The sequence below is a fragment of the Artemia franciscana genome, chromosome 9 (genome assembly GCF_032884065.1).
Source record: "Artemia franciscana chromosome 9, ASM3288406v1, whole genome shotgun sequence".
In the NCBI taxonomy this organism is placed as follows: Eukaryota; Metazoa; Arthropoda; class Branchiopoda; order Anostraca; family Artemiidae; genus Artemia; species Artemia franciscana.
In genome coordinates, this window is record NC_088871.1 from 761,450 (window position 1) to 776,886 (window position 15,437).

Below are 15,437 nucleotides of genomic sequence, written 5' to 3' on the forward strand. Positions count from 1 at the left end.
TAACAGAGAAACAACAAAAACATGTCTGGATATTTCGGTCACACATACAACAACCGTCATCAGCAGATAAACAGTTTATCTGCTGACGATGGCCATTGTTGACCAAAATATTCAAAGATTTTTTTTTCACTGTCAAATCAAAGGTTTTGTCCCTATTGAACGTTATTTGTAAGTAATCGCTTCTTTCCTATTCCTCAAGAAGGTCAGAAATTTTGAAAAAAAAAAATTTATATATTTAAGGAGTAGCAATCAAATCTGATGCCTGACGCGGAAAAATCTGATGTTTTTAGGGATTCGCGGAAATATCTTATGTTTTTTGGGAGCCGCGGAAAAACTGTATGTTTTTAGGGAGCTGTAATCCGATAAATATTGATATCATCTAGTCTAGCTGCAAGAAGCAAGAGGCATTACTTTGAATATAGCAACAATAAAAATAATTTAGTAATTAAAAAAATCTACGTTTACAGAGTCGTTGACAAAGACGTACCATCCTTTAGTTCGTAGACTCCTTTAGCTGAGCCTTGTATCGGTTTCTTAAATCGAGCAATTTTGTCAATAACAGATTCAATATGGGTTTCATGACTAGTATCCTCTGGTAAGGCTTTGTTCAGAGCTGAGTGGGGCATTGCCTCAATGCACAGCTGATGGATTATTTCTTTCATTGTTTGCTCCTCGGGAGTTACCTGAAATATGTTCATATATTTATTATACAAGGAATAGACCAGGGCAAGACTTTGTTCAGAGCGGAGTGGGGCACTGCCTCAATGCAACTCTACCAATTCAGTTCACTAACAGAAAAAAATTGTTCTTTGTCATCTCATCAGCAACTTCTTTCTTAGTTTTTTTTTATTCACGATTATTCCCCCCTCTACACACTAAGATCCCCCCCCCAACCTCGTTAGCTTGAAAAATAGCTTTTTGGGGTTTTCTTTTTCATTAAAAAGTGGCCTTTATGGTATGCGTCCAAAGTAGCCTGTTTTCCGAACGCAAAACACTAAAAGTCTTAGAAGTCTTAGAAGTATAAAATATGAGATTTGTTAAGATTCTTGAAATATGACGGCTTTGAGGGGTTAAAATAAAAGAATGAAGTCTAAAAGATCGTGGAAATTGAAAAGAGAAAAAATTTTACGCAATTTTCTCAAGAATACTTCAAAGAATTCCACTTTTCATTAAATTTACCAACAGGAATGCACATAATTCCATCGCTTGGTTATCCTTGCTTGAGAAAATTTAGCAGCCTCTGTCAGAATTTAGTGTTACAAATAAGTTCATACTTGATTCGGTCTTGCTAGTTCCAATTTTTTAGTGCAAAATAATCAATCCATGGCAATTTGAAATTCAAGAGTTATAGAGTAGCGATTGAAAGCTTAAAGGAATTCATTGCCCATGCCTATCGCTCACCCTTGTGGCAACTGACTATCCCTCGTATTACTAAGCGGAGATCAATCTACTACATTAACGAAGGTATAGTAGGTTTATATCCATTAGTTTGTTACTTGAATCTACTAACTTTGCTTGAATCTGCTGGAGTTTTTTACTCAAATATAATCTATTGAATTATATGACAATTACAAATTATTGGAAATACAAAATTTGGCATTATATTCGTTTTAAGATTACCGGTATAGAATGGAAGGTAAATAAATTCCATTTAGCTACGTCTGTGTTAATTATTTTTAACTATGAAAGGAAAGCTATAGTGCTTAATATAGCAAATCTGACACTGGTCTATTGGTTCCAAGAAAATAAAAACGAAAATAATGGCTTAATTTTGGAAATCTTCATATTGAATGTTACTTATCCAGCCATACATCATTTTAATACATCAATATACACAAACTTTTAATGCATTTTCAGTTTTTTGTACCCCCTCTCCCAAAAAAATCATTCTGGATACGTTATTATGGGTGTAATATTTAATGGGGTCTATTAAATTAAATTAAAGCTATTAAATTAAATTAATTAAATTAAATTAGAGCTATTAAATTACTGTGTACTTGATATTAGTCAGAAAACGCCAAGAATTTGGATCTGAAATATCAGTTTATTGCTGTCTGTACTCGGAGAGAATTAGCTTTGGCTCAGTGGAAAACTACATTGTAGCCATATTTTAATTAAATATTTAGTTGATATTATGATTAAGTTAGGTTATATTTTGCATGGAGGCTCGCCATATTTAATCCCCAACCCCCGCCAAATATGCAAATATACAGCTCAAATTATATATATTCTATATATCTCCCCAGCATCTCAGTTGTTTCAACCTGTGGAATTGAATTAGCTTGGGTGTTTTCTGAAAGATGGACAAGTACCAATTACTGTATTAATTATTTGGGATTAGAGATATCTAAATGGGCCAATAATTTTGAGGCATGAGGATGACACGCATCAAATTTACGATCGAAATAGCTCACAGCTTTTTTTGCTTATACAGTGAATAAGTTTAATTACACTGAAGACTGGTACTCTTCTTTACTGAGCATACTTTAATACTCTACACTTAACTTAGTTCAAATTTCAGAAATGACAAGAGAGAAAAATTCTAGCAGTTGCATCTTGGTAAAGAAAGAGTGGATAAGATGTGAAGATTATATTTCTTATCAGGTTCTTTCTCAGGTTTTGATTTTTTGGGAAGGAGAGGGAAGCTCTTTCAAACGCGACGCTTTTTTTCCTTTTTCTACAAAAGAAAGAGGAAACAGTTTTATCCTTTCTACACAAAAAAAAGGAAGAAAAAAAGTTGAAGCATAGGCCTATACACGTATGTCCAATACAAATATGTGTCAATCACGTTGGTGAAGTATTCAAACACCGAAACGCATTGACAAACTGGGGAGACGCTAATTGTTTTAGACTGCACTTAGTTCGTACAAAGACAATCAAAATATTCTGGAATGCTAGAACATTCAATGTTTCCTATACCAAAAATAGATTTTGTTTGTCATTTCAAATACATTTTTCATGGCAGCTATCAAATTGATACGGAGCTAAATACAGCATTTAACCATTAATGATCAGAGCGCTGGCTGTATTCAGGGAAGGAGTTAGGGGGTTTGGACCCCCCCCCCAGCCGAAATGCATATCAGACTCGTAAAATCGTAGCAAAAATGCATAAAAACATATTTTTGATGTGCTTTTAAAAGTTTTATGCAACCCCCCCCCCCAACCAGAACAAAAATCTTTGATATGGTCCAGATCAGACCTAGCTGCTTTTGAGAGCAATCGGTCATTTTGATTACTAACCCTTTTGGTAGCGTTAAGTAGCCTTTTCGAACACACAAAAATTAGGATTTAAAAGAAACATACCTCTCCAACTCCAGGAGTATGTCTTTCGCCAGTAATTTGGATAATAAGATTTAGAAACTCTTCAACCAAAATCGTTATTTGCCGTGCAGTGTCCTCATCTTCGTTCTAAAAAGGGAAAATCCATAAATAATTTTTGAGACCACACTGGTTAAGAATGAAAAATCAAAAAAAGGTAACGAAGAAAGAAAGAAGATGTTGAATTTTCTAGTCGCTTGCCAAACTCGCGTTTCCGGTCGCTGGAACAAGGTATAGCCAAATCTCAGAAGTAAAACACACCTAAGGGACGGCTGGGCTAGCAACCCTCTCTGTAACTAAATCTAAGAGGAAAGCCAGAAGATCAGCCTTGCATCAAATGTCTTTTAGTCCCAAACTCAAGAGGACAGACGACGCTTAGGTCCCTCTACATCGATGGGCCAGAATAATCGTATTAGAGCTACTACTAACAAATGGTTTAGATAAAGCTGTAGAATAGCGGCTCTCCAGAAGGAGATAAGCTAGAACAAAAAAAGAAAAATTTTAAATTGTTTTTCTTTAGGCTCGTTTTCATGGTTTCCATCACGTTTTTGATAACGCATCCCCTGTCCCCTAATGGTACATATACAGCCCTCGGCTACATAAAAAAACTAAAATAAAAACTGATGAAATTCTTATTTTATAATATGCAGCAAGTTTCAATTAATCACATAAACATATTTTTCGTTCATCCCTTTTTTAAATCATTTTTTATAATATAAATTCATGTGATTTATCTGAAACACGATTATCAGATTTAAAAAATGACGCTACTTGATCAGCAGGTTTGCAATGTATATGTACAAACGTTTCAAAAACATGTCTTTCGTAGGTCGGCCTGAAATTTTTTTTTGAATTTATAATATTTCTCAAACGTAGCAATTCTGCAGGGCGAAAAGCGTCATTTTTCAAACCTGACAGCTGTGTTTCAGATAAACCAAATTAAATTCTGTTACCAAGAAATGACTTGAAAAAAACGAAACCATTAGGCGGGAGGGGGCTGAAAATGAATTATCAAAAACAAGAACAAAACCATAGAAATGAGTATAAAACTAACAGCCTAAAAACATCTGTCTTTTTTCCAACATGTATCCATCTGGAGAGCCGCTATTCTACAGGTATACCGAAGACTACTTTTCATTAATTCACAACCAATCGGTGACTATTACTAATAGCCATGGGCGCTTGTACAGGGGAAGAGCTTAGGATGCTGATGCCCACCAAAGGACAACTTTACACTCTGTGTGGGCACTAACAATAGCGGTATAATTCTTTGTTTTGTTTAAAGTTAAACATAAGGATAATACACTGATTTGGTAATCATCATTTAAGTATGAAATGCTTGAAGATTCAATGGAATAAATGTCAAAGATACATTGTAATTTGTCAAATTTGACTACATTCTATGACACAAATAATTTTATATCAGAAGGATTAGGCCCACAGATAAACTGGTCAAAATTTTCGGGGAAGAATAAAAGGACCTTTCCCAGCCGGGGTCTACTGAGAACAAAACATTCGCCCGTACATAGATATATCTTGTTTGTTTTTTTAAATTGATCTATAGAAGAAAAACTTCAAAATAGTGTATAAAAAAAATTAAAATGCTAGACTTAGAAATCGTTATATATACGAAACAGATTCATAGTTGGACAAGGAAAAAGAAAAAAATTGTCTAATTTGACTACATTCTCTGACACAAATAATTTTACATCTGAAGGATTAGGCCCATAGGTAAACAGGTCTAAATTCTCGGGGAAGAATAAAAGGACCTTTCCAACCCGCGGTCTACTGAGAACAAGACATTCGCCCGTATGTAGATATATCTTGTTTTTTATATATCTTGTTTATAAATCTTGTTTGATATATCTTGTTTATATCTTGTTTGTCTTTAATCGATTTATAAAAGAAAAACTTCAAAATAGTGTATAAAAAAAAAATACTGGACTAGGAAGTCGTTATATATACGAAACAGATTCATAAGAGGAAAAAGAAAAACACAACAGTAATACAATGACGTTGTTGTAAGAGAAGAATCTCGCAACACTGAAAAAAGCTGTTTTGTTCCCTTCTTTACATTTATTATAATATTACAAGATGACTAAGAACTGTTATGCACTGGTCCAAAGTTAAACAAAAAAGCTTTTGCCAAAATTGCACAATAAATATATTTTAGAAAAAAAAAACAATCGATGGTCTCCATACCTTCACTAATTTAAAAGCTAAAAAAAAAATAGTTCCAAAATAAGAGAATCAGCCAACATTTACAAGATCTAAGATGTGATCAAAATAAACTTAGATCTTTGATTAATTGTGAATCCTAATAAAATTAATTATACTTTGATTCTTTCCAGTTTAACTGGGTACTAATGAATATTACACTATAAAAAGCGCTAATTGTTTTCTAATTAAACCCCCTGTTAAAACTATCAAATTCCCTCTCTGATCAGTTTCCTATACACTTTGAGCAGCACCACTCAATAGATGCCTCTCAGGAGATTCTATCTTAAGTGCAAATTTGGACAGTCGCTCCTCGCTAGTGAAAACACAGTACGTTTTTGTCTCCTCTTATTGAGCCAATGCTCGACACGCGACAAAGTTCCAGCCAATAAAATGTAGAACGAATCAATTCAGCAACTCTTTTATTCCGTTTTATATAAGTGCCATTAATCATGCTTAGTTTTCAAAGGCTACACAAATACGCTCTGAGAACATACTGGCTATGTTGACGTATGAAACAAAGAAAGAAAATAATAAATGAAAAGAAAAAAAACCTATTAGCCATTCAGCAATATATAAAATAATTAATTTGTGTTTTTATTTACGTTTAAAAACGAATAACATGCCATTTCAACAGTAAATCCTATTCATTCACGACCTTTAATTAAAGAAAAAAGCTTACATTTGTTAAGTAATGTATAAGACTGTTTGAATTTCGCTTGCGAGTGATTATGAAAATGTAAATATTCTGGAGGGAATGGCACGGGTACATTTTAATTTATATGGATATATCATTTCACTTTCTTAAAGACAAATTTAGTTCATCTAAGCTAAATATTACTTTTTATATTTATCTTTTGCGTTTATTTAATTCTGACTTGTATTAATTGAAAAATTTGAGGCTGGTCTTAAGAAATGTTTTTCTTATCTTCTATTATTTTTGTTTGTTTGTTTTTTTCCTGTGTTGTAAGATCATTAATCATGCCCAGTTTTTTCCCTGTGTCGTAAGAGATAGCCTACTCTCTGGTAAGTTTTCCTCTTTACTGAATTCAGAGAGAATCCCTCTGACCTCAATTTCTTCTGTGGTCGGTTTCCCTTAATCTTTTCCCAGTGCTACGCAAATACGTTCTGAGATTATACTGGCTATGAATGACGTATGAAACCAAGAAAGGAAATAATAAACGAAAATAGAAAAATCAAATAAGTGAAAAAACTAGGATTTTGTCAGCTAGTAGCAAAATGTGAAGCCGAAAATCAAGCAAATATTTCGACAAGAGCCTGGGATTTGAAAATAAAAATGAGAACTTTGATTCAGCTCTGGCCCAGCGTATACACGAAAATCCTGACCATTTAGTTCTTTTTGAAGAGGCAACTTTAATATCTACCGTAAATGGCCTACCGCAATCTTTTAAAGAGGCAATTGAGATACAAAAAAAAATATATAAGTAGAAATTTGGCTATAAATAGAGACACGGGAAGTATTTCCTTACGCCCAATTTATAACAACTTAATATTAAAAGACTGTATCAATATTTTCCTTGTCCTTGTCGAAATATTTGAAGGTTTTTGTCTTCATATTTTTGCTACAGGCTAAGAAAATTCTCGTCTTTTCATCTATTTGATTTTTCTCTTTTCATTTATTATTTCCTTTCTTGGTTTCATACGTGCTACACAACAGATACGTTTCTCACTAGTTTTTTTCTTTCCCAAATGTCCGGAATTCAGATAGAATCTTTCTGAGCTGAATTTCCCTCTCTGAATAGTTTCCATTATTCTTTATTCAATACTTTGGATGACTACTCTAACAGCATTAGCTATTAGTGTTATTCATTATAGATACAATCAAATAAAAGATCTAAAGCAAAACTGGCCAGCTATGACAAAAAAAAATGAAAAGAATATAAGGACGATAAACGGGTCTATGGCCGGTACAATAAAACAAAAAGTCAAACGAATATTTCGCCCATATAAAACATGGCTTTTTCAGTGTAGAAAAAAAAATGTGTCAGTTACTTTTGTGGTTTCATGAAGATAGCTGCCGACTGTAAATGTAAGTAATTTTATATTATATATTTCATGTTAGTCTATTTTAGTTTTATATATTGGCTATGCAAAAATCATGCAAATCGTGGTCGTTTTAGCAGACATGGACTGGCTAAGCTGTATTCTAGTTTTTGCGACCAGGCCGTTTTGTCTGCGTCTGGATTGTATCCTATTTTTACAAAGATTGATCTTAAGCAAATGAAGGTTAATTATTTTTGTTATTGTAAATTCCTTTTGTACCTACCCAGATCGGTTCGAAACAGACGCCTTGTAGATCGTTACGGAGCTACCGAAATTTTGTGTTCACTGGAGAATCTGCAGATCAATATTGGCGCTGGTACGTGTTTCTGTCTTGGTGCGCACCATGGTCTTATTGGTTTTTTCATTGAGTGATTTTCAGTTGTTGTTTGTTGTATTTTCTTTATTTCTTTTTCTTTCATACCCCACTATTTTCAACTTGTACAGTGGGTTATAAATAAATTATTAATATTACATTTTTTAGCTTTAGTTTCTTTTTTTCTATGCTGAAGACGCCTTGATGTATACTGGCAAAATATTCATTTGACTATTGGTTCTTTTCGTTTTCCTTTACTGGTCATAGACCCGTTTGTCGTCTTTACATTCATTTCTTTGTTTTTTGACATTAAGTCAGTCAAACTTAACTAAAATTGCGACGAACTTTATACGCAGTTTAGGTTAAGACTTTTTGGGAGATTTTTCGGAGAAGGTTTAATGGTTTAATTTAAATGAGGACTGATTTTATACTAGTGTTAGTGGGTCTTATTTGGGGGGGGGATTGGATAGTTTTATTGGATAAACGCTCTTGAATAATAGTAACTTTTTTAATAAATGGCGTGCATGTTTAAAGACAACTGTCATACCGCGCGCTATAAAGGCCTCCAACAATGGTATGCGATACAAGTACCCTTTCAATAATTCTCAGAATTTGGCTTGATAGAATTTCCGCTCTGTACGAACCAAAATTATTTCTGTACATAGTACCTTTAGGGTGCTCATATATTTTGAATCTTATCATTCAATTTTCATCAACCTCTTCATGTCAGAGATAAAAATTCAAATAACGCACCTGTATCTTGGATAATCGTAGATTATAATCTAGCTATATAAATAGTAGACTCCCAGCCAATTACTCTTCTTAAGCTCTGAATACAACCACGGTTCATTATATGACGCGTACCTGAAACCTAAAACCAAGCGAGTTTCCTCAATATAAATACAGTCACTTCGTCTGACTAAAATGGCGAAGAATTCAGGAATTCAAATTTCGCAGGAGGAAGGGAGGAACAACATATTTTCATTTGGTCCTAATAAAAGAGTGTACGCTAAAGTTTTTCTTTTCTTTTTTATGCCTTTCTTGCGACAGGTCCTACTTCTAGTTTGTTTGTAAGATTGCAGGCCTAATTATACCTTTGTATACTCAATTAAACTACACTTGCCGGAAATGCATTACTACGCTTCGCTGCGTTCAGTTTTTTTCTTTGGCCCTAAAATTTCCTGTGCCCTAAAATTTATTCAATTTAACAATAAAAATGCATCTTACTATATGAAATATGTTTTTTTCATAGTTCTTCATTGTCCAACCGAGAATATCAAATTTGTTGAGCAAATGAATCAGGAATTCATTGGGCTCAATAAGAGATGCACCCACTTGGAGCAGAGTTATATCGCGATCGAACATCTCAGTCCGACACTTGACATTTTTGTAAAAGTATATCTGGTTGATCAATGAATATCCATTTCTTCGCCACATTCCAGCTTGGACCTGAAACACATATAAATAGTTTACACCTTCGGAAAATATTTAAAAAAAGACTCGTTCAAAAAAATGCAAATAAACGAGTCATTTATTCCCAAAACTTCCTGAAAAAAATGTTTAAACTTTTCATCAGATTTTTAGAGCATTCATTTTTGAAACATCGCAAAAACACCCCTGCGGTCAGTAAGGAGTATTACCTTGAAGTTTATGCACTATTTGCATAAAGCAATAGGAAAACAACGTCATGGCTTGTGGCATAATAAATTCGTGGCTTTTGACATCACAGCAATGCACCTACACACAAATCACTACTTATTCATGATTTTTTAGCCCAAAAACAGTGCCGTTATTAAGCCTCAACAACCATGACCCCTGTGACTTTCTTATTCCGTGAACTGAAAAGACCATGAAATGACGGTTTTTTTTTGCCATAACTGAGGGAATAAAGAATAGATCACTGGAAAAGATGAAGAGGATATCAAAGGCCAAATGACCTTCTGGGCCAAACTTTTTTTGTTATTAAGGTTTTAGGCTGTTCTGCCTTGATATTGGGGAATCACAGTAATACATGTTCGTCCAAGTTTCAACTGAAAGTAAGGAGCAACATTAAAACATAAAACGAACAGAAATTATTATGTGTAAGAAGGTGATTGCACCCTTCCTCAACACCTCGCCATTAATGTGAAGTTCTTAAGTACTTTTAAAAAAGCTTCCTATTGTTCTAATTAAAAGACCTTGAATTTTAGGAGTTGTTTTTAAAGAATTGAGACAGAATTCAAACTTAAGCGTAAAGAGGGAAGTGTTGAGGAGAGGGCAATCCCCTTCATACACGCAATAATTTCTGTTCGTTTTAAGTTTTAATGTTGCTCCTTACTTTCAGTTGGAATTTTTTTTTATTTAATTTCTGATTGTTTGATAGTTCTGATAGTTTGATCGCCCCACCTCCACGGAGAAATCCCCCTCCCGACAGAAATATCCTCTCGACAGGTCAATCCCAATGAAAATTTACCCCCGACAACTACCATTAACAATTCCACGCGTAAAATTCAGACGAAATAGAGAAAGCAATACGTTAGAAAGAATTTTGTATAGGAATTCTGGCAAATTCCCCCAGAGTATAATTTCCCGTGACTAGTTCACCCTCTGTAAACTTCCCTTTTATACTTAAATGGGCAATTTTTGACTCAAAGCCCCCTGGGGCTGTGGGGGTCATTTTATATCCAAAGGCATAGTTATTGGGCCCTTCAACTCTGAAGAGCAAAACGGCTATCTCAAAATTTTGATCGGACGACTTTGAGACAAAGGGGGCGGGGAGGGGGCCAGGTTGCACTCCAATGTTTTTGGTCACTTAAAAAGGGCACTAGAACTTTTGATTTCCATTCGAATGAGCCCTTTCACGATATTATAGGACCACTGGGTCGATACGATCACCCCCTGGGAAAAACATACAAAAAAAAAAGATGAACACGAATCCATAATCTCTCTTCTGGCAAACAATACAAAATTCCTCATTTTTGCATATAGGAGCTTGAAACCACTACAGTAGGGTTATCTGATATGCTGCATCTGATGGTGTGATTTTCATTAAGATTCTAATACTATTAGGGGGTGTTTTCCCATTCTCTCGAAAATCAGACAAGTTTTCTCAGGCTCGTAGCCTTTAATAGGTAAGATTAAACTTAATGTAAGTTATATACTTAAAATCAGCATAAAAAGCCAATTCTTTTGATATTAATGTCAAAACTCCGTTTTTTAGAGTTTCGGTTACTATTGACCCAGGTCGCTCCTTACTTACGGTTCGTTACCACGAACTGTTTGAAAGGGAAAGTTCTTACATTTTTTGATCCTTTGTTTGCTATTCAAATTTCTAAATTTTGTATACTTTCTTTGTCTTCTTGTTTGATTATTTGGAGGCGCTAATGAATCTCCATACAATTTCATGTCCTCCAGAACCTGGAACAAACTCAGGGCCCCGAAGTCAGGCAGGGTTCAGTCCAAAGTGCCACCGTAAGGATAAAGCTTATATGCTTAATTCGTCTTGATTGAATTATGGATGCGCTATCGCATCCCACAGATGAAATTCTGGGCCCTGCGCCAGGTGGCTGCAGCTGAGATTGAAGGCCAGGTCAAGGATTACCAAGCAGAGATTAATCTCACAGCACTACCACAGGGCAAATCTTCTATGTCTTCTTCTTTTTATTGTTTGAATTATTAAGGACAATTCGCGCAAGATCTCTTTCCAGCCCAATAAGCAATAGAATAAAGCACAAACCAAAATACAATTAAGTTGCTCTAGCCAAGCGCTGACCACACTGATTTTCCATGATGATAAATAAAAGTTCAATAAGGATAAAAATCTTTTAATAGACAGTGATAAATTTCACAAAAATTAATACTTCGGGTAGTTTTCTAAATTCTAGGAAGGATCTAACTTCACTGGGGCAGCAACTTGGGGTCTATCAGATCCCATGTACTTGTGGAAGCTCATACATGGGAGACACTAACATGAACTTCATTATAGAGTATAAATTAGATAGTAAACGAAGAAAGATAATACTAAATCTTTCGTTCAGTGCTCTTTTCTAATAAAATAATCGTTGCCGTCATAACATCGTCCCAGCCCCCTCCCTCGTAATCGGGTCATATATAGCCCTAATCTATAAAAAATAGGTAGATTTTACGGATTTACCTACTTTTGGGCCTACTTTTTATAAACAGCTGATTCATAATGCCAAATAAATTCAGTTTGAAAATAAAAATTTATCACACTTTTGTATACGGTCTCTGGCTATATCTGGCCCCATCAGAGGGGAGGGCTACAATCTCAGAAACAGTCATATTTGGGAATCATATCTTCTTTTATATTATATATTTATTATTGTATGATATATATATATATATATATATATATATATATATATATATATATATATATATATATATATATATATATATATATATATATATATATATATATATATATATATATATATAGCATTTTTATTATGATTGTGTCTTCCTATAGTTTTATATGTTTTATTTGAACTTTTAAGTTTTTTTTGTTTTCTTTTATTGATTTGAATTATTTATCGGTATGATTATTTATAGGTATTACTATTGGTATTATTACTAAAAGAATTATTATTTATATTGTTAATATCTGTTTTAGAAGTTAGATTTTTTGTTAGATTTTTTTAAGTTTTTCACTTAGCCCGGGTACATGTACCCGGGCTAAGTGAAAAACTTAAAAAAATCTTACAGAGTTATGGTCAAAGGTAGCGTTAAAGAGTAGTAATACTTTGGGTAGTTTTCTAAATTCTGGAAAGGATCTAACTTCATTTGGGCGACAAAGTGGAGTCTACCAGGTTCCATGTGCTTGTGAAAGCTTATATGTGGGAAATGAGATTATATGTTTGGAAATGAGAATACTACAGCGTCAAGAATCTACTTCTTCGGATTTAAAGCAAAATTCTAAGCCTGAAGATTTCGCCCCAGTCCTTTTGGAGCATATTTTCAATTGTCTAGACCATTTTATTTTGTTCGATAATGTCTCTTTGATTTCTAGGGACCGGGGTTTCAAGCAAAATTTTCGCGGAACTATTGAAATTAAGAAATTTTTGCTAAATAACATGGGTTTAAATAGAGACACAGGTTAATTTGGTTTGGAATCTATTTACGATAATTTGTTAAAGTCAGATAGAGTAAAGTTCGATTGACCCAATGTGATTAACCTCTGTACAAATGTCAGTTCAATTCATGCTAACGAACCGGATCCAGGAAGGCCAAAGAGACTCGCTTTCGTTTTTGCTTTGGAAAGAATAGGAATATCAAACAATGTGTAATAATTTTATTTTATATATAAATTATTGTTTTAATTGTTTTAGTTTAGTATAACTACTGATGACGGTCGCTGCATATGTGACCAAAATATCTTGTATTTTTTGTGAAATTTACCACTGTCTATTAAAAGGATTTATCCCTATTTGAACGTTAATTTATTTATAATTTGTTATATAAAGTAAATCGATCCATTAAACTAACGAATGCATTCAGAAGTTACATGTTAGAGATTTTCATTGAGTTTCAAGAAATGAAAACAGATTTTACCTAGACCTCATAGTTTGTTTTTTTTTTGTTTTGTTTTTTTTTTTTGCCATATTTAAGAGGCAAACGTTATCTAGGCAAATCTTTCATGTTCGGCAGTAATCTCCTTTCACCATGTCCTTTTATTTAAAATTTAAACTTGGCATCAGATACTACTAAAAACTCCATAACCGCAAACAAGACACTTTTCATTAGTAATCGAACTATGATTTTCCTATTTTTTAGATATTGTGTAAACTCTATAAACAAAAATCTATAAATACAAAAAAAAATATAAAAACTACAGTATCTATAAACAAAAGGAAAAAAAACATAGCATGATAAATTAGGTTTTCTATCAGTAAATTGGATTGTCTTCAACTTCGTATCGCAATCCAACAAGGCAACGAAACAACAAGACATGCCATTGTTGGTTGTGTCCATGGAGTTCCAAGAAATGAAAACAGATTTTACCTAGACCTTATAGTTTATTTGTTTTTAATTTTTCTTTTAATTTTTTTTATTATTGCCATACTTAAGAGCAAGGCAAACATTATCTAGGCAAATCTTTGAGGTTCAGTAGTGATCCCCTTTAGCCAAGTCCTTCACAACCGTCTAATGGTTGTGAAGTCTAATGTACATATGTAAATAAGTACCTATAAAAAAGTATAACTATAAAAGTACCTAAAGGTACATAAGTCTAATGCACAGAGTCATTTTTGTTTCAATTTCTAATTTTGTTGTGTTTTCATATTATACAAATATGCATAACAAGCATTCGAGGGAAAATATGAAGAGGGTGTAAAAAAGATATTTTCAAAGCCATAAAATTAATTAATTACAATAAGAGATTACAGTTACAATAAAGAATGTTTGTTCTTTTATAATTTATACAATTTAAAAAAATATATTTTAGATAATGTCGAAAATTTATACAAAAACAAAGCTGAAGAAACAAGAAAATAGTACTGAAAGAAAACGACAAATACGTGACGGCCAGAGGTCCGAGCGAAAAGTAAGTGATATATATTTGCAAAAAACACCATGTGGAAGGAAAAAATAGATAGGTTATACAACAGTAAAGTGACCTTGATTTGCAATTAATAAGCAATGTGAACTATTCAAATAATAAAAAGGGTCCGGATGTAACTGCTGTCGGTACTCGTGTGTCCCTTGATATCTATTGAAAAGTGTTAAGTTATCCTAGTCTTTCAGATCACACGCATATTTCTTTTAAGCTAAGGTGTTCTTCTGACGACTCCTCCAACATAAGTTTGACTGATCCACGGTTCAATAACAAGAAAGCGGATTGGAATACACTTAGCAAACATATTTAAAATAATATTAATAAGTAATATTAATATTAGAAATATTAATAAGTAATGTGAACTATTCAAATAATAAAAAGGAGTTACCTGTGCCACCATGACTTGTGTTCTGAGAACAGGTTCTATAATTTGCACCGGATTCGGTTTATTGCTAATATTTTCAAACCCATAGTAGTCAAGTCCAAATTTGCTAAGCAGCAAATTCAAACCGGCGAAAATCCGGGATAGCGGGAGGTGTATACTGACTGGCCGGTAAGAAACATCGTAGTCAATAGAAATTACAGAGTGATTGGCTACTTCACAAAGTTTCGTGGGAGTCTTCATTTCTGATTCTAAACACTCGCCAATCTTCTTTAAAATATTTCTAAAGCAAAATGCAGAAAATAAGTAGTGAATAGTAGAAATAAGGCGAGTTCAAAATAAAATAGGAAGAAAATACAGAAATACTCCGAATGTAAATATTGAAGCGACGTCACAATCCTTTGCAAAATTTGTTATTTTTAAATTTTTGTGACTCGTTCTATCAAAAGATTCGTACAAAAGTAAGCAAAACTATAGTTTAGTAAGTCATAAAAGAGTGAGAGAGGGTGCTAAACAGTCGCCCATTTTCTTTAGAATGTTTTTAAAGCAAAATGTAGTTAGAAAAGAGAGTTAGCTAGCAAATGTAGTTA

General features: G+C 33.4%; 1 protein-coding gene across 2 annotated transcripts in view; it reads right to left on the bottom strand.

The window, feature by feature from the left end:
- The window catches only part of LOC136030852 (E3 ubiquitin-protein ligase UBR2-like), a 151,719-nt gene that overhangs the window by 83,038 nt on the left and 53,244 nt on the right, over nt 1–15,437 (bottom strand). For both annotated transcript variants that reach the window (XM_065709903.1, XM_065709902.1), the window contains exons 11-14: nt 14,854–15,130; nt 9,140–9,361; nt 3,304–3,408; nt 488–683 (exon numbers count right to left, since the gene is read on the bottom strand). In XM_065709903.1, the coding sequence (XP_065565975.1) occupies nt 488–683; nt 3,304–3,408; nt 9,140–9,361; nt 14,854–15,130 (800 nt within the window). The remainder of the gene's footprint in view (nt 1–487; nt 684–3,303; nt 3,409–9,139; nt 9,362–14,853; nt 15,131–15,437) is intronic.